Here is a 16,922-nt window from a genome sequence, read left to right as displayed (position 1 = left end):
TCCCCGGATCCCCTGTTTTGAGGTGATTTGAGCTGGTGAGGTGAACCTGCTGATGTTTTGTGCCCATTCCTTCCTGCAGAATCTCCCCATTGGCGAGGCCGCCCCCATCTACGAGAAGCTGCTAGCCACCTTCCCGACAGCGGTGAGCCAGTCGAATTTTCCATCAAATGCTTGTTTGGCTGGGCTCCTCCTGCTCCACCGAATTTTCTCGGTTCATGCTGCCAATCTTCTGGGGCTGAGGCTTGAATGTGCATGCAGGCTAAGTACTGGAAGCAGTATGTGGAATCATACATTGTCACGAACGACGAGGAGACCGCCAAGCAGATATTCAGCAGATGCTTGCTCACCTGCCCTCATATTAATCTCTGGTGAGGGGATTCCACATTTTTTTGATGATCTATGACCACATGCCCTAGTTTGTGTTTTGCGGTAGATGAGAAATTCTCCTTCACTGTCACTGCACAAATTATTAGAGTCACTGTTTCTACCAACACGTTCCTCCATTGACGCCCGCGTGAGGTGTCAGTTTTCTTTCATTCTGCCTGATCTTGTCACCAGTCAACGGTGCCCTGCTTGTCTGATCAAAATTGCTGTGAACTTGTGATCACCTCATTGTTTTGTAAACACACAATTGATGTGTCTGAACCTTATACTGCTCTTAGTTACGACTGTCATATTCTTTTCAACATAAATTTTCCAGTTTGTTTGCAACTGCAGTATTGACATTACCCTATCGGGTTGGGTGTAACTTGCAGGCGTTGTTACATCAACTTTATTAAAAAAGTAAACAGCAAAAGGGGCTCTGAGGGTCTGGAAGAGACAAAAAAGGCTTTTGATTTCATGCTTAACTATGTCGGTAAGTACCAAGTACTTCTATTAAGTGTTGACCTTAGATAATAAGCAGTGCGTTGTTATTAAGCCACTTTTGCAATAGATTTTTGAACTCTGGTTCACTCTTTATTGTAAAAAGAGAGCTTTTCATTCTCTTATGGAAGCCCCCAATCAACATGGGGAGCTTGTGGTACACGTGGGTCATTCGGCTACCCCTCCTGCTCTTCGGCTTCATAGCTTTCTTCTCTTCTCCATGCATCTTCATACATGAATCTAAGAAGCTTAATTGTGACAGGCAATGATGTGGCATCTGGCCCCGTTTGGATGGAGTACATTGCATTCTTGAAGTCAATGCCGGTTTGTGTTTCTTCATTTTCCTGTCCTAACATTATTATGCCCTTTTACTTATGTTTGAGTTATTTCATTTGTGATTCCTTGTTTGAAAGTCTTCAGGTTATGACGCCCCAGGAAGAGTCACACCGCATGACTACTATACGTAAAGTATATCAGAAGGCAATTTTAGTTCCAACTAGTCATGTCGAGCAGCTATGGAAGGATTATGATAACTTCGAAAATTCAGTTAGCCGCACCTTGGTTAGTAGATTTTCCGTTTGGATCACTAATCATTATGAAAAAAGCAGCCAGCATATAACTCCATCCATTCAATTGGCAAAAAGACCAGTCTTTAGTCCTTTAGTAGTGTGAAGTTGTTCGTTTTCAGTTCATTCTGGTATGTCAGTAGTGTTCACTGCACTCGACCGTTTAATACGGTTACTGTTTTATTTTATTAAATCTCAAGACAATGCAAACCTGCCTGGTGTGCATTTCATATGGAGATGACTGTAACCTATCCATGTTCCAGGCAAAAGGCTTGCTATCTGAGTATCAACCGAAGTTTAACAGTGCTAAGGCTGTATATAGAGAGCGTAAGAAGTATATTGATGATATTGATTGGAACATGCTGGCCACCCCCTCTACAGGCTCCTACAAGGTAAGCAGTTGATCAGGTCATAAGGTTGATTTACAGTAGGCGTGACAGTCTACAATTATTGACTTTACAAAATGGTTATGTTTTGTGGATAGTTATTTTGGTAGCGTGGTTAGGAAAAGTCTCATAATTATAATTTCCTTCATAGTTTCTCTATCCATTTTCACAATGCCATACATTTCTGTGCCACTCTTGTTTTCTTAGGGAAAACTGTATGGTAAAACAGTACTAGTGTCACTTTTGATTGCGAACATAACAATTTGAGTGTGTTCTAGAAAAGCTGGATAACAGAGTTTTATCCATTATTGTCAATTCCACTTTTCAAGATTACCTACGTGAAGTTCCAACACCCTTAATCCACCACCTTTTTTTTGTAAATCTCAATATTTTTCCCGCAACAGAAATTTAGTTATTGTATACCCCCTCCATTCATGGATAGACGACGTTGTCGATATGGACACGGTCTCCAGTATACAACTTTAACATTACTTTTTCTATGAATGTGTTAGTAAAATCCTATTTAGTTATTTGTACTCTCTCCGTTCATAGATAGATGATGTTGTTGATATGGACATGGTCTCCAGTATACAACTTTAACTGTTACTTTTTCTATGAATATTTTATTAAAATTCTATGAAAATATGTATAGTGATAAATCTAATGGTACCATTTCCACCCAACCAACCTAAATAATTTTTATATGTTGTCAAAGAAAGGGAAGTTTTACTGCATGCTTTCCAAAAACACCCGTCAATTTCTGAATCGAGATAGTATTTGAGAAGATATATGCTTACTGTTAAGAACCACTCTTTGTATCATTTGAAATGCACATAATTGAATTCAGACTAATGATGTCCTTGTCTTTCCCTATATGTCTTTATTCTCTTGTCTATGGTTTGGTGGTAAATCTTCCGACACATTGAATAGTTTTCTGACATCCTCTCTGGTAGAGTAGTAGATGCATGACCAGTATTTAACTGGCAGTTAACTCAGAGCTCATTAATCTGTTTCACAGGAAGAGCAACAGTGTTTGGCATGGAAAAGACTTCTGACATTCGAGAAGTGAGTAAACATCTGCATCAAATTAGCTAAGTGTAATCATGATTCCAATTTTCAGTAATATTTTCGGTTGATGCAAGTCTTCAGGCAATTTATTTCTTTGTTGTATATAGATATTTTTCAGTTTTCTTCTCCTCTGCTCCAGTCAATGTATTTTGTTTCTGATCTCGAAAATTTGTCTGCAATATCTTTGAGTTCTTTATTTCCTGGATGAGATTCAGTGAGGAAATTTATCGAGTATGCTATGTTTCTTTATTCGAACTTGACATATCAGTTTGTCACCTTTGTCACTCTCACTTCTTTCTGAGGTTACTCCCTATATTTCTGCTAACACTAAGTATTCTGTTTACTGTAGGGGGAATCCTCAAAGAATTGATGTTACAGCTGCTAATAGGCGTATTACCTTTACTTATGAGCAAGTAAGCTAACTTCTGTATGTGAACATAGATGCACACTGGTGTTAAATCTGTAGTCAAATAATTATGCTTTGCATAGTATTCTAATTAGGCACTCTTATTCATTGTGGTCAACTGATGATATGGTGGCATGTGTAAACCTCATGTACTCAATGGCATGCATATTTTTTCCTTTTATAGTTAATGACCTCATTATTCCCTATACTTCTGTTAGAATAAACTGTTCAGTCATTAGACCTCACCTTTACCATGCGTACCATTATAAGTGGGGACATTAATGAATTGTATCAACCTGTTTTTATTTTCAGTGCCTAATGTATCTATACCATCATCCTGATGTATGGTATGATTATGCTACATGGCATGCAAAGAATGGTTCTACGGATTCTGCAATCAAAATATTTCAGCGTGCTGTAAAAGCACTCCCTGGTAATTGAATATCCTGCGAAGTTCTCTTGGTCAATTCAATTATGGTAGCCAGTCCTGTAGTCATCCTTTTGGAAGTTAGTGCCTTATACTTGGTTTGCCGGAAGATTAAGAGCAGAGTGCAGAAATATCTGTGGGAAAACAAATTGGATATTCTAGGGCCTCCCAGCCATCGAGAAAGACATATTACTATCTTACTGCCTTAGCCCTTGTTTGGATGGGCCAGGGTCCCATGAGCATGAAAGTTACTAAGTTGTATTGGCATCAGGCCCAATCCCAGTCCACCTAAAAAAGTCTAACTGGCCGGAACTAAATAACTGGTTGACGAATTGGTATATACTCTGGGGGACAGACAATACCTCCATAGGATGCCATCAAGGAACGCCAAATATATCTTCCAGGAAGGCTGAACACATTTCTAAGGAGGATACTAAATTAAAACCCACAGGACCAACTGTGTGAATGTGATGAGAGCCCACATGTTAGAACTTTTAGCACAGTTCAGTTCACATCTTAGATCAAGATGAGATACCGTCATATTAATATATGAATCTTTATAATTCAATCAGGCTATTAAGGACATGCTACCTCTAGCTTGGCATGTGCAATCCTTTTACACGTGCATCAGTATTAGGATCTCTCACTGACCAATCCTTACCGTTTATTGGATGCCTGCATGCGTGTGGGCATGCACTGGTGATACTCACTTAAGTTTTTTTTTAATGTGAGGCTTATTTAATCCATTTTGCGATAGGATGTTAAATATGGATTGGTAGCAGCTGCTCCTAGTTACTGGCTTATCTTTTGTGGCCACTTATTTTGTATTTTTTTATACTTTATTCTGTGAACATAACAACTCTCCAGCTTAATTCTATCACACTGAACGTGTGACAGGTATGCAAAGATGACAAGGCATTCTTAATGCTAATCCAATTGCATGCTTGAACTGAGCAGTAGACTAGAATGATGGTTTAACTGAAATATACTGTATCATTTCCTGACCTGTTCTTTCAACTCCTGAAATTATTTTGCCTATTGCTTTTCATAGGTTCTGAAGTACTAAAATATGCCTTTGCTGAACTGGAAGAGTCTGTAGGGGCGATCCAGGTCCATTTTCTTTCTTTGATAATTTTTCTACAATGCGTAGCTTCCCTAGCACTCACATTCTGCTACAAGCACTCTTAAGATCATTATTTCCTCGCATGCGCTTTCCCATTGCAGCCTGCTAAGACAATATACGAGTCTCTTGTAGCTGAAAATTCAAGCATGTCATCACTTGCACACATTCAGGTTTGTTCCCATTACTACTTTAAAGTACTTATGGTTATGGCTACACTTCCTGTGGTATCTTTACCATTCTGTTTTGTACTGCAGTTTATTCGGTTTCTAAGGAGAACAGAAGGCATTGAAGCAGCTCGCAAGTACTTTTTGGAAGTTCGGAAGTTGCCAAGCTGCACTTATCATGTCTATGTTGCATATGCTACAATGTCGTTTTGCCTCGACAAAGATGCGAAGGTTGTTAAAGTGATGACATGTATGCAAACATTTTTCCGTTACGGACTGCCAGCTATCTTTCTGCGGTTCTTTATCTGTTTGATTACAGTACGAAGAGTATAATTTGCAAAAGTAGGTTCAATAGGATCCAAGGCATAGCTTTAAGCTCAAACGTCACAGGATATCCAATATCTGTGCATAAATCACCATCATTATGCACTGTTAGTTTTCACCTTTGAGCCTTGTACCAGGTAACTTGTCATGCTAGCTAGTACTCCCTCCGTTCCAAATTACTCGTCGCAGAAATGGATGTATCTAGAACTAAAATACATCTAGATACATCCATACCTGTGACAAGTAATTCGGAACGGAGGGAGTACAATGCTTTCAGGTCCAGTCTATGATGGCACTTAGAGGACATCTGTTTGGGGTTTGGCCACCCCAGCTAGTTGTTTGTCTCAGCAGAGAGGATCGAGTAGGCATGGCATACCCTTCTTTGTGCTATGCAGTACCTTACCAACCATTGAAAATTGCAGAGATTTGGTAAAGATTATCAGAGGGTTGAAGTGGACATTTAGACCTGATTAGAATTGTGGCCTGTGGCTGCCAAGCCTGTGAGAACGCACCGGCATGCTAGTTTTTGCTGGCATTGCCCTCGGTTTATATGTATCCGTGCCTGCAAATAGCCTGGAGTATAGGTTGGCCATAAAGGTGCAAGTGGTACCTAAACTGCCAGTTGACATCGTAATAGTAAGAGCTTAAATGACCGAATAATAAGGGATTATGTAGTATCTTAGGGTTCACCTTTTCACTATGTATTCAATGTTTCTTCCGGTTGCAGTTATTCACATGTGTGCAGTATCTGCTAAATATTCTCTTGTAGGTGGCTCAAAATGTTTTTGAAGTTGGTTTAAAGCGATTTATGCAAGAACCAGGATATGTCCTTGAGTAAGTATCCATTTGAGTATCATTAATCCTTAACGTTAATCTTTGTATTTTGGTCCATCAATGTCCCAACTCATGAACCAAATGTCTCTCCATTATTATTCAGTAATGTTAAGCATGGCAAATCGAACGTTTTTTATGGCAATTTATGTTGGTGCGAGGATGGCAAATTTAGTTTACAAGCATGGCAATTTCTTGGCAAAAAAATGAACTGAGGCGGATTTGCCATGCTTGCCAACTAAACTTGCCATCCTCGGCAAACATAAATTGCCATAAAAAACATTCGATTTGCCATGGTCAAAAATCTGATGTCAGATTTGTAGTTGAGTCCTTATTATTTTATGCTACTTATTTTGTGTTCATCTATTGGCAGTCGAAAAGTGTTCATTTCACTGTCCCATTATTGGCAAATCAAATTTGTTGATTTTTTGAGACTCTTGCTATGATTCAGATATGCAGACTTCCTGTGTCGCTTAAACGATGATAGAAATGTACGTGCATTGTTTGAGCGAGCTCTGAGCTTACTTCCTCCTGAGGAATCCGTAGAGGTAAATATTTTCTTTTATTTGCTCCGAGTTACTCAACATTTCTATATTATGAGGAGATGCCCTTTCAGCTGTGCATTTTTTCACAACTATCTTAATTGGCATTAATGCCTTGTGATCACCAGCAATAGCAATAATATCATTTCCACCTTTTGGTGGTGTACCACATAGCCTCGGGAGAACATGTTGTGGGTTATTTGTTGTAAAGGTGCAACATGCAAATAGATATAGATTTGTTTCTCTGTCTGTTCTCTGAATTAATATGTGTTGCTATTCTTCTGCAGGTATGGAAACGATTTGCTCAATTTGAGCAGATTTATGGGGATTTGTCAAGCATGTTAAAGGTATGAAGCTCTAAGCAAAGTGCAGATATAGGTTATCATTGGTTGTCATGTTCGGCCCATTAGGTGTGGTCCTCTTCACACATGCACTGTAGGGCGAAGCCATGAGCAATATCCAGTATCCATAATTGTGCAGCACTTGTATTTTTATGTCAGTTTGCATTAGTCTCAAGGTCTATGAATTATTTATGGGATAGACTTAGAGATTCGTTGTCAAGTGCTTCTTATATTTAGATGGCTTATCACTGACTAGATATAAATATAATTCGTTAGGGTGTTCATTATAAGTTGGATCTTTTGTCAGTTTATATTGTTCTCTGCTTTTTATGTGCCCAAGTCCTTTTACCCCCTCTAAAGCATAAGTGTGCTCATAAATTTTGTTTCCACAGGTGGAACAAAGAAGGAAGGAAGCTTTATCTAGGACATCAGAAGATGTCGTATCGTCCTTAGAGAACACACTTTATGACGTTGTTTCTAGATATAATTATATGGATCTCTGGCCATGCTCATCAAAAGAATTGGATTACCTGTCAAGACAGGAGGTACATTGACTATGCATAACTATCATTGCAAGATAAACTATTCTTTATCAACAAAATTACCTTTTTACGTATATATATATATATATATATATATATATATATATATATATATATATAGTATATATACTGAACGACATCTGGATGATTGAACTATGGACTTTATGTTAGTTGAATCATCAAGTTTACATACACGATACATTTGCATTTGATACATGGCGTTGGTGTGCAATTTCCGGCAACAAGTGGCGTTGATTGTGAAATGAAGCACACCCATAAATAAAAAGTTGGCTACATCATCTAGTAATGATACGATATCAAAATTGGATGTAGCCCTCAAATTCTCTGCTGATTTGGCTAAAGAATAAATTCTTCACCATCAATTTATGTCGGATGCGGGCTGTATTTTGTGACACTTCAGAGAGTCCATGCTTGGTTTCCATTGACAAATTTCACTTGTAATGCTTTCTCTATTTCGATATTGCAGTGGCTTGCAAAGAACATGTCTAAGAAGGCTGACAGGTCAGTTATGTTAACTAGTGGTGGCGGTTCTACCTTAGGTAAGCTGGCAAGCTGCTCTCTGTTATAAACTTAATTGTGCCGTCATGTTATTAAAAGTGTTTGCTGATTATAATATGCCCTACGAATTTTGGCTCAGATAAAGGCACTATTGGAGTTGGTGCCAATGCGAAGTTATTGCCGCAGTCTACAAAAGTCATCCGTCCTGAGACTTCTCGAATGGTTATTTATGATCCTAGACAGATGAAAGGTATTTATATTGATGAGTAGGCACATTGTTTAATGAGAAAGAACTGGATGCATGGCGGTTCCATTTGTAAATGCAGCAATCGTTCAGTTGCAATTGCCTATCTATCTCACTCATGAGGCAGCATTGTTAATTTGTCAGGACCAGTGATTTCAGCCACATCCAGTGGGTACACAAAGGAGGTTGATGAAATATTCAAAATGCTTTCTCCACCACTCATGTCTTTCATCACAAATTTGCCTGCTATTGAAGGTACTACAGACTTACTGTACGAATACTCAGTGTCATCTGATGCATAGCTTGTAGAATGTTTGCCAGATGCTATTATATTTAGAACACGTAACCGGTCCGTTTAAAACCAGACACTAACATAGGCTTGGTGCATGTTATTCATTGGTTGAGAAATGTTCAGAAATGTTGACTATTTCTTGTGGGCATGCTCCTTTTGTCATTGAAAGCATGGTTATGAACAAAATACAGTGCATAGTCACAGCATAGCCTTATTTCTAATTTGGTTTGATTTGCATAATGCCTTTGCATATATTCATTGTATTCTTGTCTTTTTAGGTCCATCACCAGATATAGACATTGTGCTTAGCGTTCTACTGCAAAGCACACTGCCAACAGGACATGATGTTGGCAAACCGTCTGCTCCAGTTCCTGGCCGTGCCACAACTGATATCTCAGGTCCCCGCAACCAAAATGGATCAGTTCGTAGACCTCCAAAAAGGAAGGCTGTTGAAAGTACTCTCCCTCCCTCTCCAATCTTTATTGGTCTAGAATGCCAGTATTGTGTTTAAGATTATGTGCTCTGGCATTTGTTGAACAATTTTTTTTTGTTACGATTGATTCAAGTTGAAGTTGTCTTATGGTTTAATACAGGTGGTCTAAAAGACACAAAATGGGAAAGCTTATGTAATATTTGTTGGCTTACTGTGTGCAGGGCAAGAGGAAGAAGACGCAGCAGCAGCTGCGCAGAGTCGAGCCATGCCAGATATATTCAGGCTCAGGCAGATCCAGAGGAGCCGCGGTGGGGGCCCTGCTCAGTCTGGATCGGCGGCGATGTCCAGTGGAAGCATGTTTTCCGGGGAACAGTCAGCCAACAGCTCAAGCTAGTTCACCAATCTGTAGCTAGTTCTTTGGATTCACGTAGTTCGTTCGGTAGCTATGTAGTTTGGCCGCTCATGGGGAAAGTTATGCATGTACAAATGTAACAGCAGACTGATAAACCTGTAGGCATGGCAAGTGCATTGCGCGAGAATACGAACCGAAAGTCCAAAAAACGACAGGAGCGTGCAGAATCAGTGTCATCTGGATGAGTAAAGGCCAGATCATGGAGAATAGCATGATGTGACTAATATGCATTTGAAGAAGATAACATGTGTATGTATTATGATTACTGGAAAGCACGAATCTGAATACTGCGAAATACTAATAGTTGTGTCAATTCATCAACATGTTTACCAAAATTTGTGCTGTGGCCTGTAATGTAGGCATTGCGTTCATTATCTATGACATGTAACAAGAGGAAGAGATGATTATCGACAATCTCCAGAGATAAGGAAGAGAAGATATATGGCTTCAGTGGATATTAGTAAACATTAACATCCTTCAGGAATAAGGAAAGTCAAGCTTCTGAAGTAATCATTCCAGTACAAACAAATAGTAATCAAACATTGTTGAAAAAATAAATAAAACAATGCACTTAATCAAATGCATAAGGGCATCTCCAACCTGGACCCTCAAAACGCCCCCAAATGTTTGGACAGATGTCTCCGGGCACTACAAGCCATTTAACGCAGTGCCCCATCGGTCCGTGGACGCGCCTGCTTGAAATCTTGCAAATCATATGCAAACCAGGGGAGGTTTGTAGGGGTTCGGACATCTGTAGCGTACGTGCCTGATCGGTTGGTCCCATCCAAAACCTCTCTCCGCCCGAAAAACCCTCTCTATGCAAAGCGGTTGTTGCGCATTCTTGCCGGTTAGCCCGCTCCAGAGTGGTCATGACTCCAGATGGCAGTGATGCCGGTTAGAGCGATGTGAACGGCCGAGCAGGCAGTGCCGCTTCAATGTCGACGAGGCGATCGATAAGCCTACTCTGGCTAGTGTGCCGCATTGAGGCCGGCTAGTAGTCCATTTGCATGGCCGCACCTATTTAAGCACGGCTTCGGCGGCATCCACACCACATCACACATCACCTCCTCTTCACTCACCTCCATCGATGATGCCGAAGTTGTGGTTCTCTATGCCGACAGGTGACTACCGGATCTCCTTCAAGATCCGGATCTTGGCACCACCACCGTCGTTCTCCGGGGTCATTGACCTCCATAGCAGATGGATTCTTCGAGAAGGAGGATATCATCATCTCCTCAGACGACAAGGACGAGCGGAAGCGGCAACGACAGACGAAGAGTACCAGGCCCAAATGGATATCATGATCGCGCGATCGCTCGGATACTGCGGTTCGGCACCGCCCTCGCTGCCGCGAGCCCGCATCAAGGAGGAGCCGACATCACGACCGCGTCAAGCTGGAGCTGGCATCACCGCCTCTCCGGCACAATCGCGATGTCCAAATCAGACGTTGTATGAAGGAGGAGTCGGCATCGCTGACACTCCACGTCTGGCGTGACAAGTTCGTGAAGGAGGAGGTGTCCCCGGTGATCGCGAAGGCACGCAGGCGAATCCTCCTCTACCTCGGCGGCTTCGGCGGCAGCAGCTCCTTGTTGGGGAGCACCATGACGACGGAGAAAATGACGGCCGAGGAGGCGACACAGAGGGAGTGGCGCAACGTAGCACGCCGGGAGACGTTCGAGAAGTCCGAGTGGTGCCGACTTGGGTCCTCGTAGGCCTTGACCTCGTGGAGGCCTGGGCCAGCGACCGGCCAGAGACCACGGCGGAGACGTCCGCGGACACTGTGCCTCCTCGAAGGGAGCTCGCCAAGATCGTGGAGGAGTGGTCGCTCCGTGATACCTACGCCGCCGTTGGCAGAGGCAAGGGCGGGGCTCCCCAGCCAGGGGCGGCGTTTTGCCGAGACGGACCTCCGCATGGCGTAGGAGGAAGCCGAGTGACTCCTCCGCGAGCGCCGACTGGCGGCTGGGCATGGTTTCCAAGCCCTTGCCTTTCCGTTGTTGTATAAGTTCCTTTCCGTTGTTGGAAAGACCACTCTGATGACAACGTCGACGACATAGACAGTGATGGATGTGGCGCCGGCCAGCCTGACCAGGCGTACAAGGTCACCGTCCTCTACAAATTAGTTTTGTTTTATTTTAAGTTTAGTTGAACGGACGAAATATCGTCCGGTTTATGTAAACTATGTCCGAACTTATGTCCATTTGCATGAATTCCGTCGTGTTTGCATGAATTATGTCCGAATTTGTTTGCATTGCATGCGGAGGTTTTGGGAAAACGTTCGATTTCCATATCCTATATCACTGCACCCTAAGGGGTTTGAGGTACTTCCTATTCTGCCCCCATATGTCCACCTGGACAGTCCAGACATGAAAACAATCACCTAGTGGGCTCCCTCAAACATGTCTCATATGTACGGACTTCCGCAAACACAACCATATATGGGGAATAATTGAGGTTGTCTGGACATGTCAGTGAAACCACATACAACACTATATCAGCATGGGCCCACACGAGCCAATTCCCCTCTTTCTTTTCTCTCTATCTCCTCTCTCTAAAGTTCCATATGTTTGATGAAATGCTCAAACAAATAAGGAACAAGTGGAGGATGCCATTGAGTATCACTATTTTTGAAAAATGGGTGATGTTCGGACACGTTTGGATGTGTCCGAGGGAGTCCGTCCATGGAAACTCACTTTTTGGTGTCCTAATTTTTTTTCTCAAACTACTTATAGTGTCCCATAATATGACTGCCGCTGGAGATGCTCTTACAACCTAGCAGCCTAACTAATCTAGCATGTAAGATGATAAAGTGATTTACTAATTAGACGTTTCCTCGAACAAATAAGGAACAACTGGAGGATGCCATTGAGTATCACTATTTTTCTAAAAAAATGGGTGATGTCCGGACACGTTTGAATGTGTCCACGGACAAACGGATGAGTCCATCCATGGAGGAGCGGTCCTGCATAGGCACTAAAACTCACTTTTTGGTGCCCTATTTTTTTTCTCAAACTACTTATAGTGCCCTATCATACGACTGCTGCGAGATGCTCTTACAACCTAGCAACCTAACTAATAATCTAGCATCTAAGATGATAAATTAATTTACTAATTAGACGTTTCCTTGAAAAACATTCCTCATAGTTGTTATATTTCTATTTCCTAATTTAATTCTTAGTTGTTAAAAGAGGTAAATTTCTAAATTTCTATCAATCTATCTCCTGGTCAATATTTTGGATTATCATGTTTGCTATAATAAATAATTGTTAAAAGAAGTATATTTACATTGTGTTGCAGGCTGCTAAATTTTCATTTTAGACTCGACCCCCCTATGCCCATTTCCTGGCTCTGCCCCTGGTCACATCGATAGCATTCATTGATTGTGTATGCTTTCGTTTCGCACCGTGGGGATACCAACATGTACGCATGTGCTTAGGTAACCTAGAAGCTCTTGTTATTGTGATACCCCATTCGCTAGCCGGGCGGTGCTTTTTCATGGCACCCGCTTCACTCTTTTCTCTTCCCCTTTGTTACTTGTATGTTTTTAACACGATTTTCCTCTTAAAATGGGTCATTTTTTTGAGGTTTTTGACATGATTTCTCTTGTAAACTGGATCAATCTTCTTTTTTTGAATTGAGATCATATTCAAGCGGCGAGCATTTCAGCCATTGTTTGCTTAAAAAAAGTTTGTTACATCATATATTCATATGTGTAACCATACACCGTAGAAGTTTCTATCAATGTGTTGATTAGAAGTCACACTTTAGTGCTCTTTATTAAGATATTTAAAGACATGAATGTGTTCCATAACACATAAATATCTTAATAAAGAGCACTATGTGGAGGCATATGATTTTATTATATTGTATTTTCATTGGACCTTGGAAACTCGAGATAATGACATATTGTAACGCCCTGAGACCGATGTGCCAGGTATCTTTGTTGGGAAACGCAGTAATTTAAAAAAAATCCTACGCACCTGCAAGATCATGGTGATGCATAGCAATGAGAGGGGAGAGTATTGTCTACGTACCCTCGTAGACCGTAAGAGGAAGTGTTATGACAACGTGGTTGATGTAGTCGCACGTCTTCATGATCGACCGATCTAGCACCGAAGTTACCACACCTCCGTGATCTGCACACGTTCGGCTCGGTGACGTCCCACGAACTCACGATCCAGTAGAGCTTCGAGGGAGAGTTTTGTCAACACGATGGCGTGATGACGGTGATGATGTTGCTACCGGAACAAGGCTTCACCTAAGCACCGCTACGATATTACCGAGGTGGATTATGGTGGAGGGGGGCACCGCACACGGCTAAAAGATCAATGATCAACTTGTGTGTCTGTGCCCCCTCCCCCGTATATAAAGGAGTGGAGGAGGGGAGGGGCCGGCCCTCTCTATGGCGCGCCCTAGGGGAGTCCTACTCCCACCGGGAGTAGGATTTCCCCCTTCCATGTAGTAGGAGTAGGAGAGAAGGAAGGGCAGGAGAGGAGAAAGGAAAGGGGCCCCCCTCCCAATTCAGATTCGGCTAGGGGGGGCGCGCCTCCCACCTTTTCCTTCCCTTTCCTCTTTTCCACTAAGGCCCAATAAGGCCCATATACTCCCCGGGGGGTTTCGGTAACCTCCCGGTACTCCGGAAAATGCCCGAACTCATCCGGAAGCATTCCGATGTCCAAACATAGGCTTCCAATATATCAATCTTTATGTCTCGACCATTTCGAGACTCCTTGTCATGTCCGTGATCAAATCCGGGACTCCGAACTACCTTCGGTACATCAAAGCACATAAACTCGTAATACCGATCGTCACCGAACGTTAAGCGTGCGGACCCTACGGGTTGGAGAACTATGTAGACATGACCGAGACATGTCTCCGGTCAATAACCAATAGCGGAACCTGGATGCTCATATTGGTTCCTACATATTCTACGAAGATCTTTATCAGTCAAACCGCATAACGTAATACGTTGTTCCCTTTGTCATCGGTATGTTACTTGCCCGAGATTCGATCGTCGGTATCTCAATACCTAGTTCAATATCGTTACCGGAAAGTCTCTTTACTCGTTCCGTAATGCTACATCCCGTAACTAACTCATTAGCTACATTGCTTGCAAGGCTTATAGTGATGTACATTACCGAGAGGGACCAGAGATACCTCTCCGACAATCAGAGTGACAAATCCTAATCTTGATCCATGCCAACTCAACAAACACCATCGGAGACACCTGTAGAGCACCTTTATAATCACCCATTTACGTTGTGACATTTGGTAGCACACAAAGTGTTCCTCTGGTACTCGGGAGTTGCATGATCTCATAGTCATAGGAACATGTATAGTTATGGAGAAAGCAATACCAACAAACTAAACGATCATCGTGCTAAGCTAACGTATGGGTCAAGTCAATCAGATCATTCTCCAATGATGTGATCCCGTTAATCAAATGACAGCTCATGTCTATGATTAGGAAACATAACCATCATTGATTCAACGAGCTAGTTAAGTAGAGGCAAACTAGTGATACTCTGTTTGTCTACGTATTCACATATGTACTAAGTTTCCGGTTAATACAATTATAGCATGAATAATAAACATTTATTATGATATAAGGAAATATAAATAACAACTTTATTATTGCCTCTAGGGCATATTTCCTTCAGTCTTCTAGTTATTTGCCATCGTTGCCATGTCATCTGCTTGCATGTTGCACTTTGCCATGTCTTCATGTGCATTTCGTCTGCATGTTTTCAAAACTTGCATCCGTCTCGGTTTCCCAGTTCTCTCTGTTGTCCGTTTTGGAATCCGACACTCTCACATGCACCCGTTGCACCTCTCAGTTCTTGTTTCGTGAGTGGGAGAAAAAGTTCTCGGAATGGGCCAAGATTTGTCGAGTGGCCTTGGTATATCACCGGTAGACCGCCTGTTTCGTTCCATTTGGAGGTCGTTTGATGCCCCAACGGTTAACCGTGTAACCGTGAAGCCCTCCTTCTCTTTACCGCCCAGCACCCCTTCATAACAGCCCACTAGCCCATCTAAACCCCCTCCATGCTCTCTGTCATTGGATCACGATCGTGTGGGCGAAAACCACACCTTATTTGGACTCTCCTAGCTCCCTCTACCTATAAATTAGTCCCCTCCCCCCGAAATTCACGATCCAAACCCTAGTTTTCCCCTCCACACCGCGCCGGACATGTCCATTGTCGCCGGACGCGTCCGCGCTGTCGGCCGGACCAACCGGAGGCTGCCACCTGTCCCCGCCGGCTCCTCTCCACCGCGTGGCCCGCCCAGGCCCATCCGGGGCCCGCGCGAGCCCGAATCCGCCCGCCGCCGCCTATGCATGCCGCCGACCGCGCCCGCTCACCGGAGCATGGCCGGACTCCGCCGTCCTCGCTGCATGTTGGTCGCCGCCCCGCCGTGCGTCGCATCGCGCCGCCGCCGTCCTGGTGAGCCCGCGCCGCCCAGGCCTTCTTCTCCTCCCTCCTCCTTCGCTTTTCTCTCTCCTTGACGATCTCGCTCTCTCAGCAGGTGCCGCCGCCGCCATGGAAACCTCGTCGCCGGAGCTCCCTCACCTGCCGCCGCGCTCCAAGCCCGGGATCCGGACGAGCTCGGCCGGATCCGTCCATTCCCGGCATTCCCAGCGCCCGTCGGTCCCTCCCTCGTCGCCGGCGAGCTCGTCGTCGCCGCGGCCGCCATGCCCCGACCCCGCCCTCCGCGCGTTGACCGCGCCGGCCTCGCCCGCATGGGCCACCTACGCGTGTGGGCCTGCCCAACTCCCGGATCTGCTGGCGCAGCTGACCTGCCCCCTCTCCAGCGTCCTGGGCCTTGGCCCATGGTGAGGACCCGCAAAACCCCGCACATGCATCTTTTAACTATTTGACGCTCGCATGTTTTTTTTCTGGAATTTGGCTAAGTCCCTAAAAATCCATGTCATGTGTGCATCTTCGAGTGGTTCTAACTTCATGCATGTTGCTTCATTTTGCGTGTATGACATGCCAAAATGTTCACCTCTGAGTGCTCTACATGCTAGTGCCATTTCCAGGCATGTTACTGTTAATCTTAATGCCCTAATCATCATTGCAAGAGTGCTATATGATGTTAACCTGCTGAGATTGTCATAACTTGCTGTTTTGTCTTTTTCATTGCATTTCGTGTGCTTGTCTTTTATGCATCATGTCTACATATTTTAGGAGCATCTTCATGCCATCTTTAGAGTGGTGCAATCCATGTATTTTTATGTGCCTTGTGGTGACTAGCACAAGCTTGTGAAGTGTGCTATTTAATGTTGCTGATTTCTGAGACTAAGTGAATTTTGCTAAGTCTATAACTGTTACAATATGTTGCCTTGTTCACTTGAAGCTACCATCCATTCATTGCATAATCTGGAGGTTCATAGTAGGCATGTTTTGATGTCCTTGTTGTGCTCTATCATGCTATGCCTTTT

The 16,922-nt window shown here is 43.2% G+C and overlaps 1 protein-coding gene across 1 annotated transcript in view; it reads left to right on the top strand.

The window, feature by feature from the left end:
• LOC123060144 (cleavage stimulation factor subunit 77) overlaps nucleotides 1-9,819 on the top strand; it is a 10,565-nt gene extending 746 nt beyond the window's left edge. The window contains exons 3-23 of the mRNA XM_044482717.1: nucleotides 80-142; nucleotides 259-368; nucleotides 756-856; nucleotides 1,127-1,188; nucleotides 1,285-1,425; nucleotides 1,694-1,822; nucleotides 2,835-2,881; nucleotides 3,234-3,297; nucleotides 3,603-3,723; nucleotides 4,769-4,827; nucleotides 4,942-5,010; nucleotides 5,095-5,235; nucleotides 6,098-6,162; nucleotides 6,611-6,707; nucleotides 6,989-7,048; nucleotides 7,435-7,587; nucleotides 8,072-8,144; nucleotides 8,243-8,353; nucleotides 8,492-8,602; nucleotides 8,918-9,094; nucleotides 9,294-9,819. Coding sequence (XP_044338652.1) covers nucleotides 80-142; nucleotides 259-368; nucleotides 756-856; nucleotides 1,127-1,188; nucleotides 1,285-1,425; nucleotides 1,694-1,822; nucleotides 2,835-2,881; nucleotides 3,234-3,297; nucleotides 3,603-3,723; nucleotides 4,769-4,827; nucleotides 4,942-5,010; nucleotides 5,095-5,235; nucleotides 6,098-6,162; nucleotides 6,611-6,707; nucleotides 6,989-7,048; nucleotides 7,435-7,587; nucleotides 8,072-8,144; nucleotides 8,243-8,353; nucleotides 8,492-8,602; nucleotides 8,918-9,094; nucleotides 9,294-9,466 — 2,127 coding nt within the window. The 3' untranslated portion in view covers nucleotides 9,467-9,819. The remainder of the gene's footprint in view (nucleotides 1-79; nucleotides 143-258; nucleotides 369-755; nucleotides 857-1,126; nucleotides 1,189-1,284; nucleotides 1,426-1,693; nucleotides 1,823-2,834; nucleotides 2,882-3,233; nucleotides 3,298-3,602; nucleotides 3,724-4,768; nucleotides 4,828-4,941; nucleotides 5,011-5,094; nucleotides 5,236-6,097; nucleotides 6,163-6,610; nucleotides 6,708-6,988; nucleotides 7,049-7,434; nucleotides 7,588-8,071; nucleotides 8,145-8,242; nucleotides 8,354-8,491; nucleotides 8,603-8,917; nucleotides 9,095-9,293) is intronic.
• The last annotated feature ends 7,103 nt before the right edge of the window (nucleotides 9,820-16,922 follow it).

Source organism: Triticum aestivum, chromosome 3A (genome assembly GCF_018294505.1).
Source record: "Triticum aestivum cultivar Chinese Spring chromosome 3A, IWGSC CS RefSeq v2.1, whole genome shotgun sequence".
In the NCBI taxonomy this organism is placed as follows: domain Eukaryota; kingdom Viridiplantae; phylum Streptophyta; class Magnoliopsida; order Poales; family Poaceae; genus Triticum; species Triticum aestivum.
This window is presented reverse-complemented; position numbering and strand designations above follow the sequence as displayed.